The 13,157-nt window shown below is 45.2% G+C and overlaps 2 protein-coding genes across 2 annotated transcripts; one reads left to right on the forward strand and one right to left on the reverse strand.

The window, feature by feature from the left end:
* Window positions 1-1,805: 1,805 nt before the first annotated feature.
* On the forward strand, window positions 1,806-4,303 carry LOC124685139. Its single transcript, XM_047219464.1, has 5 exons — window positions 1,806-2,175; window positions 2,476-2,513; window positions 2,712-2,979; window positions 3,243-3,523; window positions 3,596-4,303. Exons 1-5 carry the CDS (start codon window positions 1,909-1,911, stop codon window positions 4,026-4,028), a joined length of 1,287 nt encoding a protein of 428 aa, XP_047075420.1. The 5' UTR covers window positions 1,806-1,908; the 3' UTR covers window positions 4,029-4,303.
* A 288-nt stretch (window positions 4,304-4,591) lies between these two features.
* On the reverse strand, window positions 4,592-8,073 carry LOC124685131 (endoglucanase 20-like). The gene is made up of 8 exons (XM_047219452.1): window positions 7,840-8,073; window positions 6,574-6,786; window positions 6,038-6,241; window positions 5,876-5,953; window positions 5,531-5,683; window positions 5,342-5,450; window positions 5,093-5,259; window positions 4,592-5,015 (listed from the first exon to the last, which is right to left on the reverse strand). The coding sequence occupies exons 1-8, from the start codon at window positions 8,071-8,073 to the stop codon at window positions 4,635-4,637; spliced, it is 1,539 nt and encodes a 512-aa protein (XP_047075408.1). The 3' UTR covers window positions 4,592-4,634.
* Window positions 8,074-13,157: the final 5,084 nt, after the last annotated feature.

The following is a 13,157-nucleotide window of genomic DNA, read 5'->3' on the forward strand; positions in this document are numbered from 1 at the left end:
CTAGTATAGAGCGATAGGCGTTGAGGGTTCCAACCGAGGTTCCAGCGGGGAGCGGCGTGTTGTTAAGTACGACTGCCTTGGCTGCTGCCCACTCCTCGTCCGCGATGGTGTAACCGCTGTTGTGGTTGCTAGCGCTGTTTTCGAAACTTGCTCGTCTACTGGAACGAGGAGTGTGATCTCTGTCTCCTCTGTGCCTTGTGTTTCCCGTGTTATTGGCGACATAAACCTGGTGGTGTGCCGTTCTCCGGGTGGTTCCTTGGACGATGTTGTCGACACTGTCCTCTCCTGATGAATACTGGGCATTGCAGATGAACGGTGTGTCGCTCGATCCCAGCCCGTGCCTGGTGTCGCAGTTCAAGCAGTAGTACAAGGTTAACTCTGAAGATGCAGGATTGTCGGATCCTACCAACATGGAAGACGCTGAACAGGGAGCCGAGGGCGCATGCGAACTCGTCGACCCTGTCAGACCAGCCGACGGGTCGAGTGATGATGACGCGCTTGGACTCGTCGATCTAGAAGTGGGCGATTCCAGCAGCCGAAGGATTCCTTCCGCGTTGACGTTGTAGTGGACGCTACCGAAGGTCATCTCCATGTTTCCTTGTAGATCTGAGAAGGTTGAGCGAGAGGAGTCGCCGTGCGGGGTGAATTCATAGGAGCCGAATCGAATCGGGCTTCCCAGGCTTGGCGATGACGGTGTCGATGAAGTTGCCGATGACATGACTGGATCTGCCGATGACCGATCTTGTGCCAACAGGGTCCCCACAGACGGCGCCAATTGTCGAGGGTACTCCTCGGCAATGCCCTCCGATAGTGGCTTAGGGTTGACGGAATCCTGCAAGCTGACACGAGACATCGGTTCACAGACAAGCGGGGAGAGAGATTTACCCAGGTTCGGGGCCCTCGATGAGGTAAAACCCTTACGTCCTGCCTGTCTGTTCTTGATTATGAAGATATTGGGTTACATTGGGGTGCCGAATAATTCGGCTGAGATCTCGTCGAGAAGGCTAAGTGCTACGATGACCTAGCTCTAAGCTTTTGGTGACTAAGATTGCTAAGATTGATTGTGTCCCTCGGCAGCCCCTCTCCTGGCCTTTATATAGGTGGCCAGGTCTCAAGAGGTCTCACCGAGTACGACTAGGTTTACAGTAGTTTTAAATCTAATCTTTCCTTGTTCGGTTGCTTGCTTGTCTTGCCCACCAAGGAATCTTCTGATGCACCATCCAGATGGCCCGCCTTGCCTCCAAGTGCCTTCATGGGCCTCCAACTAGTTAATACATGATAGGGCAATGTCGGTTACCCGAAGGGTAATGCCCACGTCAGCCAGAGAGGGGACAGGCGGCAGAGGAGAGGGGACAGGCGGCAGAGGAGAGGGACTATGCGGTTGGGGAGGTGCTCGGATGATGCGATCAAGGAGGGATTCACTCCGGTCGCCGAAGATGGGGAGGCGGCGGGGAAGGAGCCGTCGCTCCCAGCGTCACCGCCTCCGAGTCGCAAGAGTGAGACACGGAATCTCTTCCCCCACCTATCGACTCGTGGAACTGTCTCCCGGGGATGGAAGCGGAATCGACGCGGAAAGGCCAGCTCGCGGTATCCAAACGGGTACGTAGGCTAAACCAGGGAAATTGGGCCCCGGGAATGGAAGCCTGGAAAAACAAGGAAAACCCTCCTGGATGGGCTGCAACCAAACAAGCCTTAAGGTGGAATGGGCTGGCGGCGGCGTGGACGGCTCATGACCACCTACATGCATACTCCTAGTCAGCAGTGCATTGCAGTGCAGTGCAGGGACCACGCATCCGAGTGACCAAGGAACCCAATCGACCTCCCCTGCTCGTCTCCTCCTCCATCACCACCGTCACCACACACGCTCGCATCCCAACCCTGAACTAGCTAGCCCCGACGCTGCTTGCCATGCTCTCCACAGCAGCGGCCGCGTCCTCCACCTCCCTCGCCGCCTTCCCCACCCGCGCGCGCCGCCGCCGCCGCCGCCGCGTCCTGTTCCCCGTCGCCGCCGCGGCCGAGCAGTTCGCCACCAGCAGCTCCATCGCGGATTACCTCCGGTACCGACGCCCGGGGTCCGGGGACATCTCCGGAGGAAGGGGCGGCGGCGAGCTGCAGACGGCCGTGGTGCGGTACGAGAAGCGCCTCCCGTGGTCGCTCCTCCATCCTTTCCTCCGCGTAAGTTCCGCCCTGGTGGATCTATCTATCATTTTGCTGCGCGCTGCTTGCTGTGCCTGTCCACGTATCGGATAGTTTTTCCCCAAGGCTTGAATTGTGACGGTTACTATGTGTGATAGTGTGATTCATGATCGATACCTGTGTAATTTCTGGCTACAGGTCGTGAATTATGTTAATGACTTCAACACTTGGGTAAATGGTGAATCGTTCTCCCGGTTCATGAGTTGGAAGTCTGCTACACGATTGTCTACTGATTTCTGATAGATTCTTTTTTTGTGTGTGTTTTTGTGTTTGGTGCAGGTTGATTTGGTTTCTACTGTACACATTGCTGACAAAGAGTATGTGCTTTAGGCCCCATTTCATGCTTATACATTAGTTTCTGTTGGCATTCGCGGCTCTATGAATTTGACATACTTGTCTATCACTACCATCATTTGCTTATCACAAGATCCCCTGCCCTGGTTGTCACATTCATTCAGGGATAGAAGCTGCCAACTAAGTGAATTAGCTAAGATTTACTTTTTTTTCTTCTTCAGATACTTTGATAAACTCCAACAAGCACTTGAAGATTATGACTGCGTTCTCTATGAAATGGTGACAAGTCGGGATAATTTGAACAATCACAAGGACCCAACATTTGCCAAGAGGCTTAAATCTTCACGCAAAGGCTTCAGTATTCTTGGTTTCATACAGAAACAAATGGCTCGTATTCTTTCGTTGGATTACCAGCTAGATTGCCTCGATTATGGCGATGACAAATGGCAACATGCCGACCTTGACTTTGAGACATTCAAGCAGCTTCAGGTTATAAGTTTAGTTACATTATGCCTTGTTTCTGCTTCCAGTTTTCCCTTTGTAATACTACCTACACGATAAGTTTCACATGCTCATTAACTGGACTTGTTTTGTTGCTGTTGGACGATGATGGTTGTAACTTCTTTGTTTGCAAACTTCATATAGCAAACAGCTTTTCAACTCATGTGTGCAATGTTCTCTACTTTCTCTTTCTGTCAAGGCCTTCCAGACATAGTGGACTAAATGTTAACACTGCCTTTTATGTTTTTCAGACAGAAAGAGGTGAAAGCTTTTTCTCATTTGCGGTTGACATGACACTCAAATCTACTAAAGCCTTGATGCAACCAAGTTTGCCAGATGGTCTTGATTTCTGGAGATCTAAGTTGCTCTGGGCTTCACGTGTTCTACCAATGCCACTTGTTGGACTATTTGTTATCACTGGGCTTTGTTTGCCGGTGGAAAATCAAGATGGATATCCTGAGCTCGAAGCACTATCTAAACTAGATTTAGGAGCTGCTCTAAAGATCTTCCTGGCTAAGCAATTGACTTCTGAGTGAGTACACTCAAAACTTTAGACCCACTTAGAGTCTTCATTAACTAATTCTTACGTTTATTTTGTGGGTAGTTTCACAGCTATGACTGCTCCCGCTGAGGATAAGTCGGTTATAATTGGGGAGAGGAACAGAGTTGCCACTGAGAAGATAAAGGGTGCGATAAATAGAGGGTACAAGAGAATAGCGGTTCTGTATGGAGGTGGGCATATGCCAGACCTTGGAAGACGTCTTCGAGAAGAGCTAAATATGGTCCCATCGGATGTGCAATGGCTCACAGCATGGTCAATAAGAAGCCGTGAGCTAGATAGAAAATCACTTCCATTCTTGAAGACGATGGCTGAGGTTTCAGGGTGGCCTTTGAATAGATACGAAACACTGGCTCTGCTCATCTTTTCTGCAGTTCTTGCAGTTGACCTTTGGTTCTGGGAGCTTCTTGTGGAAACTGGTGTGAACTGGGCATCCTTTGCTAGTTCTTGGATTGATCAATTCAGTGGCTCGCTTTGACAAAGGTGTCTCGAAAGGAGGGAAAGGAAGTTCAACAACACACTTCTATATAAGTGACAGTACAGAGAAAATTGTAAAATCTATATACTGTTGCGGCTAGTTCCAGCAATTAGCTGCAGTGCTGTGAAGGTAAACTTGTACCTTTCGCAAAAAAAAAAGGTGAAACTTGTAGATAACAATTTATTGGATCAAACTTCAAATTAGATTACTGAAAATGTTGTAGCCACTGGGTGTAATATATTTTCTGGACTTTGAAGAATGATATTTTTTATTAACCAGTTATGCATGGTAGTCATGAACATTTACAGTCTTTGTTGAAAAAAAAAAGCATTTACAGTGTACCACTAAATGCAGATGCTGCATGACTGTCTCACACATTGAACTTTGGCAACACAACATAATAAAGTTTCTTACATGTATTCGATGTGTATCGCTTCGGTCTAGTAAGATCATAAAGTTGGTGCTAGATGATATTACACACTTATACACGGTGGTCACAAACAGGTATAGGGTACTAGTACACGTGGAATTTTTAAGTTCATCTCACACATGTAGATTTGGCAACATGACATAATATTGTTTCTTGCATGTGCATATCATTTTGGTCTAGTATGATGAAGTTGGCGCTAGGTCGTTGACAGGCTCCTCCAACTTCACGGACTGCTTCTGCCCCATAGCAGCGGCACAGGCACCAACAAAGGCTGCGTTGATGTACGTCGCTGGCTCGGAGTGTGAGGAATCCCCCCTGCTGTCGCTGAACTGGTCATTACCATCAGGTCCTCCGACGATCGCACCGACGTGGATATTCGGGTTCGGGTCACTCGTCGGTAACCATGAAGAGAACCCTTCTTTGCAGGGGACCGTCCTGCTTAGAACCTTGATGGAAGGGATGGATGAGCCGCGGTGGTGAATTCGCATGGGGAACATGTCGCTGAACCCTACCATGTAGGACATTCCCATGGGGTTCTTCCCCAGGATGTAATCGACCTGAAACCCGATGCGTTGTCGGATACTGAACAGTGCAAGATCAGGCGGGGATAAACTGAAATGATAGTGAAGCCTACCTGTGATGCGGCAAATGAAGCAATCTGATCTTGAGAGAAGGTTGCAGCGCTGCAGCGGACTCTGTCGTAGCCCGAGGACTTGAGCGCCTTGGAGTAGATGGACAGGATGAGAGCCGCGGTGGTGGTGTACTGCATATTGACCGAATCGCGTGTAAAGAGAAGCCCTCCTGCAGCCAGAAAGTGGTGAAACAAACTGCAGCTCGACCTGGCGATGTGCTTACTCATTGGATGAGAGAGGTCCGTAGGTACCAGGAGTTGTCTGTATCTGCACGTTGCCGCTGTTAGGCATAAGGGCGCAGACCAAGGAATCCAGGTTGGCCTTGTACCTTGCTAGCTCTGTCTTTCCTCCCAAATACTCCTGATATCAAGATACAGAGCAGTCTATGGAGTGGATGCCTTCCTAAAGCATTTGCATAACTTGAAATCAAGATGACCAACCTGTGTGGCGAGCATCTGAGCCCCAGCCTGTTTGTTGTCCCAGCTGAACTCATTCACAGGGTTGCTGGAGCCCTGGTTGTCACTCAGGAAGTCGAGGTACTGGGCGTCCTTGGTCGCCCGGTAGAGCCAAGCCGAGGACCAGAGTAGCTCATCCTGTGGTGGCAGATTACAATTTGTTTCACTTTTCGAGAGTACGCCAAGACGTACCATATTTTTATAGAAGGCAGAATTTTTTAGTACAAAAACACTACAGCTCACTGCGAACAACGAGTGTAGCATAAACTCCACACCACCGACGAGTCCATGCGCACGTAGTAATCTGTTCCAGGCCTAGAGAAATTTTACCTGGAAGCCGGAGTAGGAGCAGTAAAAGGGGCAGGACGACTGGAAGGATCCCCTGTAATTGTTGGCAAACTCGAAGAGCTGAAAATTTAGCAGTTACGGTTTCATTATTACTTAGAGTATTAGTATTAACGAGACAAATGTTCCACGGGAAGATGGATGTACCGATCTGGAAGCGGCCAGGAGTCGCGAAGCGAAGCCCTTGTCGCTGTCGTCCTTGAAGACCAGGTAGGCTGCCGCGAGCGCCGCTGCCGCCTCGCCGGCGGCCTCCGACCCAGGGGTGTCCGCGGTGATCTTGTACAGAGTCCTAGGGGTGTCCATGTCTTCCGGCCGCTCCCAGCACTCGTGGTCGGCGTTCCCATCCCCAACCTTAAACGCAACACAAACAATACACGATAACTTACTCACTTTTTTCTGCAAAATAAATCTACTCCCACGGTTTAATGTGCTTGTTTTCTACACATTACATTACCACTTTACTATCCAAGTACTCCCTCCGTTCTAAAATAGTCTACATTCTAGCTCTTAGTCAACAGCAACACTGGAAACGAAATGGTTTTGCTCTCTTTATTTGTTGTTGTTATTTTCAATGTAGCTTGAATTAGTTGTTCACATATCTAAGTAGTACTAATAAATACAATACTACTATGTCTCATTTTTTCTAAAATGTAGACTAAATCAGAACGGAGGGAGTATACTACCTGGGTGTAGAGGGTAGTGGGAGACGTGTGTGCACGGAGCAGGAAATCTGCGCCCCACTGGATCGCTGTCCGGAGGTTGCCCAGCTGCCCCGCCGCCGCGATGTCGCCCTGGTACTCGATGGCGCTCCAGCTCAGGAGGGTGACGGTGAATGCCATCGGGAACCCGAATTTGACGTTATCGCCGGCGTCGTAGTAGCCACCAGTCAGGTTAACCTGTGGTCGATCGATGATCAATCGCCAAGGACACATCAATACATCATCATGCATACATGACCCGACTGTATATATATTTATTCATAGCTTGGCATCTTGTTTTATTTCTGCTTTGTTGGTTTTACGTTGAATGCCTCACTCGCCCAAAATCGTTAAATTACTTGGACAAAAATTGTTATTGAAGGAGTCAAGGAGAGTGTTGCTTTAATGAAATATATCTGTATTATTGTTTCATTGTAGGTCATTTACTGAGTGGTGTGGAGATGAAGATTGTTGGATGCTGAATAAAAAATTGAAATGTGACTGAGTTCTTTCAAATATTTAGGCAACATGTAAATAGATAAGAACAACAACCAGCTTTACCCACGGTGGTGCGGTTTTGCCACTCTTCCCCACCCTAGCTAACCAACCATTGTTCCTATCATTTGATCCCACTTGTTCCACACATTCTATCAATATTCCTCTAGTTATGCCCCGGGAATCCGGTGAAAAAATAACTTAAATGGCAATAGGCGATGAAAACCACGTACAATTCATGTTTTAACGTTTTCAAAAATACTACAGAAAATAAACTAAGTTTGAAGGATAGAGTTCTATAGACACATAAAATTTCAAGTTTTAAGTCAAAATCGTTTAGAAGTTACGTCATACACACTAGAAGAATATCATTTGAAACTTATATTTTGCATTTTGCTAGAGCATCACTCTCTTAATATATTGTAAGTTTATGTGTTTTTTGAGAACTTTTAAATATTGTTTCCACCTAGCACTTTCCACGAAAAGAACCAAAACCTAGAATATCATCTATTGTGGAAGGTGTACTGGGAGGAAAAATAATGGCCTTGCCAGGAAGGAGAAAGCCGGAAGAAGAAGAAGACTCCAGGTGGTAAAAGATGGATTATTTTGATAACAAAAGATGGAGTCTATGGAAAATAATTGGTAGGCAGCTTTTGAATGTGCTGAAGTGAAAACCACTTTCTAGAGTAATTAGGCTAGTATGTTATGCATTATTCAAATGTTGATGCAGTGTTTCGTGATTATAAGAGACGATACATTTTCTTGTCGGCCGTCGGCGACTGCAGAGTTCCCGCGCCACCTGGTTCTCTGGTTTGCTGGCAGCCGCCCCGACCGCTGCCCCTCAAAGAACTGGATGGCCTTGGCCAGCGCGTCGTTGTAGTCCAGCGAGCCCAAACAAAGGACATCGGTTGCCTGATCGCCTCCAGTTCCAAACCCTGCGCAAAAGCGGTACAATAGCACCATTGTTACCACCCATACCTTCGCCGCCATTGTAGCCACCTATCTTCGTCTTGTACTACAGCTCAATCAGCGTCTAGCTTGTATGTGTATATGTCTGTGTGCCTTTGCTTCTTGTGATGGATGCAGAATGGCATGGGCCTAAACCATGTATTTATAGTGTGATGAGAATCGATATACCATCAAGGTTCCTGTACATGTGGTGTGCTGGAGCAAAGCAATACAAAGAGTATAGCACTTGTGCACCATTAATTTGGCCTAGAAATGCTGACCCGCGCTAATAATCTGGCCCATGCACATGCATCTATCAATAATCGATTTTTTTTAATGGAGTTAGGCCAAATGCATATATATACCAAGAAACCGAATACGTGCATTTGCCCAGATTTTCATCGAACTAAACATATACTAGCATTTGCAACCACTAACCAGACAACCTGCATGTATATTACACGAAATATGTGCTAACATATAGAGAGACGGTCCAGATAAACAACATCTGCAGTAGGCATGTTCCAAAATATGGGAGTTCGATGGAATATGAACATAGAGGGGATTTGATGTAAATCACGAGCAAAATTGTGCAATTAAGAAAATAGCTATTGTGTGAGTGATTATAGGGGTGCAAGGTTTGACATTATTTGTTCATGCACATTGGATATTTTCTTTTTGATGATCTAGCTTGGCTGGATTAAATCTAACTAGGTACTTTTAATATTGGTATGGATATACAAAGCCAAGGTTAAGGCTTGCCCAAAGCAGGTTGAGGGGTGGCAAGATAGATGATGTGGGGCCGCTCCTAATGGATCACTCCTTAGTGTGCTATTTTATGCCATGTACATATTTAGATACAGCGATTCTAATGCATTGATATTTTTTATATTAGACCCTACATATATTAAGATTCTATGAGTCTCATCTGGTGCTCGCGTAGTACTCTTCATATAATGGCATATAGAGACCGTATCTAAGATTGGACATGGCTTCATCGTCTCTCGTCATTAATTATGCGCCACATAGACCAAAAAAATCTTATATGACGACTAAGGGATGGCGCCAAGGCGAAGCATTCGAAGCAGCCTTATCTAACTATGAAACGTGTGTGTTTTGTGTGTGTGTGTGTGGGGGGGGGGGGGGGAGGGAAGGGTGCCTGCCTCGTTTGATATTTGTGTAAGTACTTTCTTCATTATGTCACTCTCTATGCATATGGTGCTGACTCATCTTAACTTGCAGTACCGAGATCATGCAAAGCTTCCTTGCCATTGCACCTCCCTTTCTTGGCTGCTTGAAGATCGTGAGTTTCATGGACGAAGCGGATATGCTTGTAGTTTCTTTGGTACGTGGCGTCGTTCTGCAATGATTGCTGATAACTAACTAATGACAGCATTGCGTCGCCTTATTAGCCAAGCCACCAAAAGAAATGAATAGTATAGAAAACAAAAGAAAAAAAAGCGAGATAATACCCCTCAAGGGCAAGTGCAAAGGTATACGTCGACACATACCCAACAGAATATTTCTGCTGTACCAAAAAGAAAAAATAGAGAACAAAGTTGGCACTTGGCGAAAAATAAAACTCACTGAATAGTCGATGCTCAAGACTTAATTAGTATTATGTTTTGTTATCCTATTACGGCGGAGAGATGTTAGCTGTGGTGAATAATGTCAGAAGGATGATCGGTGTTTTACAACATGTTCGGCAAGCGGGGGCGGCAACATGGAGACTTCGTTCTTGGTGGTGTTCTTTGGGCACCAAGTCTCGAATTCCAGGATGAAAACCCTAGGTTTGACCTTCACCGGTTGGCAATGGTGGATCTCTATTCATCTCCTGAAGGCATTGTCTGGAGTTTACTGGAACTTTCTTCAGGGTGAAAATCCATGATCTGAGGATCAGGCGATAACGGTGTTTATGCACTGTTCCCTTTTAGGAGGCGTTTTTGGAGAACCTTTTTGAAAGTTCATATTGTTTTGCTGATAAGTTTGGCAGGGATTGTGTTATAAACGCGACAAGCAAATAACGAAGAACGATAAAAGAAAACGCAGCGGAGACACAAGATTTAACGTGGAAAACCCCTTCCAACACAGAAGGGGAAAAAACCACGGGCGCCAGGCAGCAAATACTTCACTATATTGGGTAGTGTTTACAAACGCCGGTGGTTATCTTATAATCTGATAAACCCTAGCTGACGGCTTACAAGATCTATATATAGGCAGGGCCGGCTCTAGCCCTAGGTGACCATGGGCGTTGCCCATGGGCCACCGCCTGGGCAGGGCCCCATCTGCACATCTCTCTTCTATACCTTTGTGCTGGGAAAAATGTGAAAAAGGGCTAATGGCCCAGGCGGGAACGGAAAGAAAAGATGCTAGGAGGGCTGGAGGGGAATGGCCGGAATGACACGAAAAGAATCAAAGAAGCCATCGAACAGATCGCTTCTCGCTCGGCCACTGCCTCCGTGTGTCTCGCTTGTTGCTATTCCATCCAGAACCGATTGCCTCGACACCTCTCGATTCGTCATCCGGCGATCGCCTCTCACTTCGCTCGGCCTCGTCCGCTGGCCAGATCGTCAGCGGCCAGCGCCTGCCGTCACCCGCCAGGGCCCTGCAGCCTGCAGGCTGCAGCCGCATATCACCATCTCCACTTTTTCGATCGACTGCTTTGTCTGCTTAGGTAATCCAGTAATTATGCTAATTTGTATTTGCTCCATCCTCTTTTTACCGGAAAGAAAATCACTTGTCATCTGTGTAAACATTGTGAGAGATGTATTTAATTTTTTCATAATATTAGGATGCACAATGCCGAAACGGAAATATAAATCCGGTGCTACGAAAAAGAGTGAAAAAAAACACGAGCGAATCAACTTATTGAGTCACGACGAGCTGCTTTAAATAGGTATTTTTCAGCAACAAATAGTGTTGATGTCCATTGCGATAATCAAAGGCAAGAATGTGATCTTGAATAAGACCATGATCAAATTTTAAGTGCTAATGATGAGGTCAATGAACAGTCATTGGATGGTAGTAAGGAACTAACTAACATCGAATTTTTCTGAAGTAGTATGCAACTTACTAACTATAATTTGTTCAATAAATGCAGATCAACACTAGTAAAACTTTCTACAGTTACATGACATTTCTTAGTGGTTAACAGTTATTTATAGAATCTCACACTTTGAGTGTATCCTTGAATGTCAATTTTTAATATTGTGCTAGTAAAACTGGGTACATGTATCTATATATACATTTATATTCGTACATGCATATTAGTCTTAAGGGCCTCTTTCGCCATCTCGCTCAAGGGCCACACAAAAGATAGAGCCGGCCCTGTATATAGGGGGTGGCAACGATCCGTACTAGCAGGGCTCGCGCCGCTCGTCAGAAGTTAGCCTCCCTTTAGAATGAATTTGGATCACAATACAACATATTGCTCTTCTTCTTTTTCTTTCTCTTTATTTTGGTTGTGTGCATCCTTTATGTCTATTTTGACATTATGTCTTTGCAAGAGGCTGGGTGTGTAATTGATATTAATATATTTTCTTTATTAAAAAATAACTTATTGCCTATGGAGATATCGAGACGTGAGGAGTCTACCTTTGTTCATGGCATAAAATTTGCTAACAACTTGTCGTGATATGTATAGAAACTCTAGTGCATGCATGTAAGATTTTTTGTTGCCAGGAATGTGCAGGCTCTTTTTCTGAGTAAAGAGAAACTTGTCATTTTTTATTCTTGGGTTTAGAAATTCTTCTATAAATTAAATCACTGAATAAATGATTTTTTGTTTCTTATATTTACTGATATTTTGTTGGATTTCACTCCACCCATGGTTGGGAACTACGAACTAACTCAACATTGACTAATTAATTGTACGAGGATGTGAACAAATATTCTTACGGAATTGTTTTTCGTAGTCTAGATATAGTATACTGGTATCGATGGCCAATGTTAAGTGTTTAACTCCAAGGGCTCCTTGGAATAAAAGAAACATAATCAAATCGGAAGTTAAGGGATTATTAATGGACGAAATTGCACAAGTACATGATTGTGGATGTCAGATTTTTTTCGAAATGGAGGTCTAGCCCTAGCCTCTGCATCAGTTGATACATGCAACTTTTTATTGTCTTATTAAAAAATCCAAGTCTCAGAGTAGATTAATTACATCACGGATCATACTGATACATGATTGTGGATGTCAGATATGGCAAGTTTCTTCATCTTGCAACACAGCGCCATTGTTGCCTCATCTTTCCTATTCATACTACATGCATCAACCATAACTTAGCACCACACTACCACTACCACGACCACATGGAGATCATAAACCAAAGTGAAGGCTTATCAACTCAAGTATCAAGTCTACGCAGACATGTATAAGTGAACGGGAAAGATAACCTGCCCAGCATACTGAAAACTCAACGCAATAATTGATCATGGGGAAAAGCAGATCTGTAGCCATAAACAGTTCTACTGCCTTTTTTCCGTCCATCTCTCATTCTAGAGTGCAACTAAAATATAACGCTTATTACAAACATTAACGTGGTAGTATCATGGAGCAAACACTTCAACAACTTTCCGTTCTTACCCTGCTTGTACCGAAGATAATAGTTCGAGCGTTCGTCCTCTTTCAGATAGTTCTCCACACCATTGGCATGTTTTGCTCGCAGTGACGAGCATATCATATGATGTTGCGTAGAAGGATAAGCAAAAGAAATGCCAGATGCATGTGCCAGGATTTTGTTTGTGCAATCAGGCAAGCAGTAGCAGGTGTGCAAACAAGTTCTAGAGCCTTGATTCCTAGGCTCCTAGCTACGAGCAAAGAGTCAAGATTATATTCTACTACTGTTCAAGAGTCAATTTTCATCACACATGAACTTCATCTAGGAGCGAGAAACAAAAGGAGCCTCTGTGTATGCTGATTCTTGAGTGTTATTAGCTGCGGTTATGCACAATGAAACGAAAAGGAAATATGTATACCTTGTTTGAAAGATAAATGCACGAAAAAACTAGAGAAGAGCATTGGCTTGCATTGCATGCATATAAATATAGTAGTTTCTTGCAGGTTTCCGGCGGGTGGCGTGAGGGCTACCCACTTGGCTTCAATACAGGTGGTTGTCCTAGGATTT

Source organism: Lolium rigidum, chromosome 1 (assembly GCF_022539505.1).
Source record: "Lolium rigidum isolate FL_2022 chromosome 1, APGP_CSIRO_Lrig_0.1, whole genome shotgun sequence".
NCBI lineage: Eukaryota > Viridiplantae > Streptophyta > Magnoliopsida > Poales > Poaceae > Lolium > Lolium rigidum.